The sequence below is a fragment of the Nesoenas mayeri genome (assembly GCF_963082525.1).
Source record: "Nesoenas mayeri genome assembly, chromosome: Z".
Lineage (NCBI taxonomy): Eukaryota > Metazoa > Chordata > Aves > Columbiformes > Columbidae > Nesoenas > Nesoenas mayeri.
Window position 1 is genome coordinate 15,463,933 of NC_137542.1, and position 8,296 is coordinate 15,472,228.

The window sequence follows — 8,296 nt, forward strand, 5'->3', positions numbered from 1 at the left end:
TCTCTATATTTCCAAGACCTAGGAAGTTGCAATGAGATAAATCTCAAAAGAATGCTATCATTAGTTACAAAATAAGCATGATTATTATCATACTTTGGAAATAAAAGCCAGCATCCAAAAAAGAATCAGGACTCTCGTTACTGCTTTTTAAAAATTTCATCTATATGCAAATAATATAGCAGAATCTGTGGAGTCCTTTCTTGGTTTCATCACCTGTGATATGTACAAGCTTTAAATTTTGCCCTTTTTGAGTTTAAATGTTTCCCCTTTTAAAATAGATAATTAAACTGTTAAGCCTATTAACTGACCCTTAATCTTGAACTGCTGCTTATCAGTTAATTTTACTGGGAGAGGATTGTCTAAGACAGGCTAGGAATATACATGCTGCAAAGTCACTGAATTGTAATTCTTAGCCTTCTGAATTCTGTGGGTGTCTGATTCAGATAGGCAATGTCTCATTATTTTGAAAAAAAACATTTAGTATATAAAATCTCCTTGACAGAGACCAATGACTGGCCAGTATAGCTCTTGCTGTATTAGTTTTGTATAAATTAATATATGCTTATGTCTTGAGCATTATATAGTAATTATTCAAATTGCACTGCTATGAGGTGCTCTATGTAGATTTTTGACCATTTGCAACAATGTTACAGCTTCATAACTGCATTCATCATATGTGTTGCCAGAAAATCCCAGTTTTTACAAGAAAGGTAAAAATGTTGAAAGTTGAAAGTGTTGGCTACTAAGAATGGGGAAAAAGAAATGCTAGCTATTTAGTTTTGGGGTTTTTTTTAAATGAAATTGCTGTTTAGATTCATTTATCCCTCTCAGACTCAATTCTGCTCCCACTGGTGTGAAATCACTATTTAACAGCCATCTTTGCATTCCTTTCAAATTGTGTTCCTTTTCAGACTAAGATCTTCTGTCCCCCAGTCCATGTATGGTTTTGATTTTAAACTTAAAAGTCTATCTGAGTATGCCTAAACATCAGAAGCTCATTATCAGATTTTTCTGATTTGATAAAAATTTAGAACTCTGTTTTGAAAAAGTAACCCTGCTCTGTAATGAGTTAAGAAACAGATCAACCAAAATAGCTTGTTCAGTTCTAGAAACAGTGCTTGTGACAGCAATAGAATTTCTGTGAAGATTATGGTTCCAGGTGCCACTGTGGCTATTTATGCCTATATTTAAAGATAATTCATTTAAAACACCTACTGGAATTATTTCTTTACTCCAAAAGTTCAGTTATTTATTTTTATATGGGCGGGATTAGTTGCATTGTTAAATCTGTACCATCTTTAAAGTGTTTTCCTATATATTTAGTTGTGAAGTTTTGTAGGTTGTGTTAGTCAGTGTTGACGAGCTCAGGTTTCAGGAGGGCATTTAGCATTATTCAAAGGGCCTACAGGGAGCAAGTATTCTGTAGCATAGCCTACAGTTGCACCTGCTGCTGGAGCACATATGGACTTTTTAATTGTCCTGTCCTGTAGATTAGTGTGTACAATTGCTGTTGCTGACTTTACCTTTTTCCCATCAGTAATGACCTGATCGCATTCCATTTGCATCAGCAGAAAGAGTCTACACAATTTCAATGAGCTGCAGACCAACCTCGCGCTTCTCTGGTTCAGCTGACAAAAGACAGTGTCATTCCCGCTTGACCAGTGCAATTCACTGAGCACCTCTTAGTCCTCAGCCACCCATGATCATCAATTCCTAAACATGAGGCTTTCCCATATAAATGTCTTTTGTCTCTGTTATACAAGAAAAGCTGGCTCTGCAACTCTGTAAAGTCCTAAAAAAGAGAGTTTTATCATGGCTTGAGCAAGCTGAATTGACAAAATCCAAATAGGATTTTCTTTCTAAAAGTCATGTTTGTGGAAGGTCCTGCAGTCATATCTGCTCCCACAGCAGCTGGGAATGACTCACAGGCTAGTGGGTCTCCTGATGCAGCAGGGACACATCCTGCAGCAGAGAGAGGAGTGGGTAAGATGCACTGCCCAAAAAATCTGGAGGCCCATGCAGAGCAAAAGGTTGAAGTGGAGTTAATGAGGATTTAACAGGAAGAGGTAGTGCAGGATCAAGCAGCAGCTGCAACAAGTATTCAAAGTGATATAACGTACTTCGACAAGCAGTCCTACTGCTTATTCATGAATATTTGTAGGACTCTGCTAGTGGCACATCATGAGTCATCTGAGGTGAAGATCTGTGTTCAGAAGGTCAATGCGCATAAAGAATGTGGTTTCATTCAAGACTAGCAGCATTCATTCACAGTACAAATTTCATTTTAAACACTAATTTGATTTAGATAGCAATTGCCTGGTACAGTACTACAGTCATGTTTCCTTATTTTAGTATTTAACTTGATCTCATTGTGATATAGATCTAGCCAGCCAATAGGAAGTATGGATGATGTAAAAGACTAGAAAGAACAGAAACCAAAATAAATCCTTAATCTGAATATAACCCATTCACCTGCTGCAAGAACGCTATCTTCTCAAAGTTTGCCATTAATAAGGGAGACTCTGAAAATTAGAATGAAGTTACTTTGGTGTTATACAGATTTTTTAATTCACTGAAAGGCTTTGGAGTGTGTTCTATGTTTTTATAACAAGCTTCTACACAAAACAAAGCATGGCAAATATGTGCTTAATGTATCTTGCATTCTAATTGGGAAAGTGGGTTGTTTTCCCAAGAGAAGTAAATGCCCTAATAAATTTTAGATGTGTATTTTTTTTTAGTTCTGTCGTATGGCAGCCTTTGGCTGTGAAATGTGTTGCACAAAGTTACTGATGTGTAAATGGTACAGGTACCTGTTTTAGCAATTTGAAAGCAATTTTTCTGAATAAGCACAAAGTTATTGATAAATTTAGAAGCCAAACCATCATCCAGCTAAAAACACATGCAAACTGAGGCATAACAGAATATTATACAAATGATGACCCAAAACTTGCCATTCGTTGTACAAGTTATCAGGAGGTGTTATTTTGCAACTGAAGCTTTTGGAAGAATGAGGCATAGGTAAGTGTGGGGAGTCCATTTCTTAACATTCTTAACATTTATTTTGATCATCTGAGGATGATCAGAATAGTTTGTCAGAACAGATGATCAGAAAAAATGAGAGGCCACTCTCATTCTGAGAAGCATGTCACAGTAGAGCACATGAGCCTTCAACATGGGTGTTCACTGTTTCTCTTTGTTTCTGTTTCAGAGATCGAGAAAATTTTTCCCTATCACATTTTTTGGCTCAATCAGCTGGATCGCATTTTTTTCTTACTTAATGGTCTGGTGGGCACATCAGGTAAGGAGGAGATACTGGTACAGAATACAAGCCCTGTATTGTGTTTTGCACTGTGAGACATCATTTAGAATCAGAGTTCCTCATCTATGTCATGCTGAGTAGCGTTTTGTTTTAGGAACTGCGACCGTGGAAGAAGTAAACACTACTCAGTAAATGGAAGGTAGTTCAGAGAGCTTGTGGTTGTCCTGACCACAGGACTTGATCATTCCAGTAACATCAGAGCCATCAATACCCACTGATTCTATTTGACAATCTTATCTTTCTTCTGAAACATGTGGAAATTTGTGAAAGCAAGTAATTATCCAATCTTGCCTGTATTCTCCAAACTAGTCAACAAACTCCAGGATAATATTCCTGGTTAAACAGTTTTACAGCAGAAAGCATTTCTTCACCACAGGACATTTTTTTTTCTGTTTTTGCTTATACCCTTTTAGGTTGGAGAGACCATTGGTATTAGTGAAGAAATCATGGGATTGACTATTTTAGCTGCTGGCACATCCATTCCTGACCTTATTACCAGTGTTATTGTAGCACGCAAAGGACTGGGGGACATGGCTGTATCCAGCTCTGTTGGAAGCAACATATTTGACATCACAGTGGGGTAAGTCCTACAGCAAGAATATTGTGTCTATTTTAACAAGTCCTTTGTTCTTAGCATGTTGCTGTGGTTTTGCCAAGGTGTTGCCTACAGCAATTTTCTGCCCTTGATGTTTAAAAAGGAGAGTGATGCAAATATGCAATGGGTGTTTCTATTTCAAGTGCTCGGAAGTTTGTAGAGAGTTGCATGACAGAACTGTTGTGAATTTGTTGCTTAATTCTCTCTTTGGTACATTGCATAGCTGCCCAGGTAAGTGAATTACACTTAAAAAAGTATGCAAGAGTATTGCTCCAAGAAGGAATTCCTGAAGCCTTTTATGATTTTGTCAGGTTGCTGTTGTTTTTTTGTGTTAGCACTCATTGTGCTTCTACTAGAGCTTTCTTTATAAATGAGGATCGGGAACAATTCAGTGCTTCTGCAGTATTCAGCGTGTTTGCTGTAATAAAACCAGAATGTCATCTTGCGTAGCTCATTGTTGACATGCGATTTTTTTATACCTGGCAAGTCCCAAATTACAAACCAATTCTCTGTTAACACAGAGGACCCTTTGTATAGCTCTGACAATGTGAAGTAACGTAAGATTACGCTGAAATGTGCTACTTACACTTTAGTGCTTCATGGCAGCTGTAGGATAATGATGTGTGACATGTAGTTGGAATTCAAATTCCTCTTTGACTTTTTCAGACCAAGTTAGATCAGGTCAAGAAATGTAGTAATCTATGCCTCGGAGTTTCAAAAATGTGCAGGAAATGTACAGATAAACTTTGCCTTTATTCCCATATTCTCATCTTCAACACAGGATAGGAGCACTGACAATCATGTCCGTATTCTCAGTTTATCCGTCTTTGGTTGTTTCTTCTATAAAACACACAAAAGAGCAAGTCTAGTCATAGTCGTAGAACAGATCATGGTTTTCACTACTGAAAATATACCAGCAACTGCACAGGTACAAAAAGGGATTCTGAAGTTAGAGTGATAGTAAATGGCTTTTTTAATCCATGTTAGCTAATGGCAGTACCTTTGGACACAGTGGAAAAACTGGGCCACTTTTTTCTATTAATCTAGAAGCATGAAGCATTTGAAATAGCATCTGTAAGCAGCAGACCTGAAAAACGTGAAAATGTTGTTCACTACTATGTGCTTCAACTTAGAGCACGTAGGATGCATTGCAAAACTTCTATCTTTTGAAATGTTTTCTTACTTTTCTGGGAATTTTTAGTCTTCCTGCTGATGGAAATGTTGTTGTCCTGTATCGGTCTGATGGACCTGATGTGTTTACAACAGAAATGACACAGCTGAGCTGTAGGCTGGCTTAGTTAGTACTGAGGCTGTAATAAATTATTCTCTCTTGAGCTGCTTATTCAGAGTTTGAATATTGTGAGCTTCTGACAGCTCTCTTCATGCTTTATAAGCCTGCTAAGCTCCGATCAGTGGCTTAAATATTTATTTCAGCTTGACATCTTCCAGAGGGATGTTGCCTCATTCTGTGGCATCAGAGATGAGAAATGCAATGACAGCAAATACAGAAATAGAAATTAAGCTGGAGTTCAGTTGAAGTTCACATTTTAACACAGGTTTATAAAGTAAATCTGGATCAACGGTTCTAAGAGCCAAAATTTGGGATCAGTGCCTTGCAGAGTGCTGGTTCTTCATGGCAAGGACATGTCCTTAGGCAAACACGCTCCTGTAATGCGGGCTCTTGGAGAGAGGGTGGAAGTAGATTCTTCCATAGATGGTCTGATATCCAGAAACAAATGAAAGGGTTCTCCCTGCTCACAGACAGGGTGCCAGGTGATTTGCCAGCCAAGAGAAATATAATTCACCAACATACCTCGTGGAAGAGAGTGGAGCCTAGATCACATTTGTTCACCCCGAGAACCAAGAGCAGGCTGACAGATTTATGTACGCATTAGAAGAGTTTCATAGCTCACTTTATGCAGGGACCCTCTGGCTGTATTTTGAAGTGCCTCCAGAAAGTTTCTAGTGCCCATTTCTATACTTCTGCCATGTTTCAAATTTATTTTCTGTTTCTCAACAGCCTTCCTCTTCCGTGGCTCCTGTATGCTGTGATTAACAGCTTTGCACCAGTGACAGTCAGCAGCAACGGTCTGTTCTGTGCAATTGTCCTCCTCTTCATCATGCTACTCTTTGTCATCCTCTCCATCGCTTTCTGCAAGTGGAGGATGAATAAAATCCTGGGCTTTCTCATGTTTGGACTTTATTTTTTGTTCCTGATTGTCAGCGTCCTTCTGGAGGACAAAGTGATCCAGTGTCCTGTCTCCATCTAGTGGCAAATGCTGTTTCTCGCGAAAAGGGAAAAAAAATAATGCATATATATTTTTTAAAAAATAACAAAATCAAACAGAAAAAAAAAAAAACACAATAGAAAGCTTCTATGAGAATAACCCATGGATTTTTAAATTTCCTCTCCCTCAATTTTAAAAGAGAGAAAGAAATGCATACAAAGGGTGGATCTCAGAGCTGAAGAATTACTTGCTGGACAGTGCAGTCACACGTGAAGGAATGGGTCCAGCTGCGCTGAGCTTTTCTTTGTCTGCTGCAGAGCATCCTCGACGCTCATTACTGGAGATTCTGCACATGCATGGAAACAGTGAACGCTACTGCTTCTCCTATGCCTATGTTATATACCCGCAGACTTCTCATTCTCTGTAGTAGTATACACAGACACACAGCGTGGTCAGTTCTTAAAGCTCTCATCTTCTAAGGGGAATGCTAATATTAACTTTGTGGAGGCACTGCCCCGCACACACCCTGGTATGTGATTTTCCTGATAATCTGCTGAAACTCCTGAATGGAAAGCATACAGCGAGCGCACGAGTCACAGGCAGGGAAGAGCTTGCACTTCTCTTCATATGAGTGGATTTATATGATGTGATTTCAGCAAAGCCAGGGAGTTCATCAGTGTTTTGATCCTCTGCATCACAGGTCTGTAAAGGCAATCAGCAGGATGTTAATGGTGGTTTATTACATCTTGGAAAACTCTCAAGATTCCAAAAACTCTGGCTCTGTCACTGAAGGGGCCACACTGCCTGGCCATTTTGTAACTGGTGCAGATTTTCATTGCATTCACATGCAAAGACAAGAATGGGGATATTCTTTCTTATATAACAGCAACACAGCATGCAGAGAGATCATGCAACTACTATGTGAACACACCATTTTTACTAATGCAGCAATACCAACAGTAGTACCAATGGCTTTCAGATGCTGTTATCATTTTGAGTTTGCCTTTTCATGCCAGAAGAAAAAGGCTAGTTTGCTTCTGCGTAGTATTTCATACAAAAAATAGAAGTAATTGTGAAGTGGCAGCTTAATTGCTGAAGTGGATATATATTTTACAGACTATGTTTCACCATTACTTGGAGTGCAAGGACCTTCACAGCTACATATAGCCATTGCTGAAAGAGATCCTCAGCTGATGTACAAAGCTGGGGCAGTTCATATTTGCTCTTATAAATCTTGAAATGAGGTAGGGGAAACTAACAACTTAAATATAGTGGAGCTGCAGGAAACCTACATTAATTTTTTTCAGTATTGCTGGAAGTGTGAATGTCTAAAGAAGCCCAGCACGAAATGAAAATGCAATACTCTTTTACTGAAGTCCTGAGAGAAGGTCCAAACCCAGAAAAAAAAAATGAGGTGGGAGAAAGGAACAAAATGTTCATCTTTCCTGTAGTTTGGATGATTTTTAAAAAATGGGAGGACTGGAATGAGTATTAAGAAATTATTTCAGATAATTGTTGTTTGTTTGAGTCTTTGTGCAGTTAGAGTTCATGAAATTTCAGCACATTTCTTCAGCATTGTTTTGTATTTGTATTGCACTCACAATGGCAATGTCATACTCACAGCTGTGTAACAGAAGGCTCAGCACATTTTGTCTTGTCTGTTTTTCTGTGCTCCATGCTCTTTGCTTCTCACTCACCCTCTTTGTTCTTTACTGTTTTCCTATTATATGTGTTTGTATGTAACAGTATCTGGTTAGAGAGTAAGGACTCGACAGAAAACAATGGTAGAGAAAACAGTAAAAAATACATATTAAAAATTACTAAAATGTTAATATTATGTAATATCACGGAGGTAAAAGTGAGATACTAATAAACACAGCAAGAAAACTAGGAGTTACAATGTCTGCTACTCATGTCTTGTCTTAGAATATTAAGTCCTAGCTACATTCAGAATCAGTATTATGATCTTAACCATACATTTGCAACGTCTCTTGCTGCATAGTGCTTTTTAGTGTGAGCTTCTCTCATTGTGAGAAGAAATTTGTCTGTGTATTTAAGATCCTTCATTGCTCCAGGATCCTTACCTGTCTTAACAATAGTGCTGCCCACCTCTTAGCATTTGTTTCTACAGGTGTACACAATGGAAGGAAAGGT

The 8,296-nt window shown here is 38.3% G+C and overlaps 1 protein-coding gene across 2 annotated transcripts in view; it reads left to right on the forward strand.

Moving 5' to 3' along the window:
- Positions 1 to 6,467, forward strand: part of SLC24A2 (solute carrier family 24 member 2) — a gene marked incomplete at its 5' end in the record, with an annotated part of 104,355 nt that extends 97,888 nt beyond the window's left edge. For both annotated transcript variants that reach the window (XM_080362465.1, XM_080362466.1), the window contains 3 exons: positions 3,209 to 3,298; positions 3,733 to 3,899; positions 5,935 to 6,467. In XM_080362465.1, coding sequence (XP_080218591.1) covers positions 3,209 to 3,298; positions 3,733 to 3,899; positions 5,935 to 6,184 — 507 coding nt within the window. In that variant the 3' untranslated portion in view covers positions 6,185 to 6,467. The remainder of the gene's footprint in view (positions 1 to 3,208; positions 3,299 to 3,732; positions 3,900 to 5,934) is intronic.
- Between the last annotated feature and the right edge of the window lie 1,829 nt (positions 6,468 to 8,296).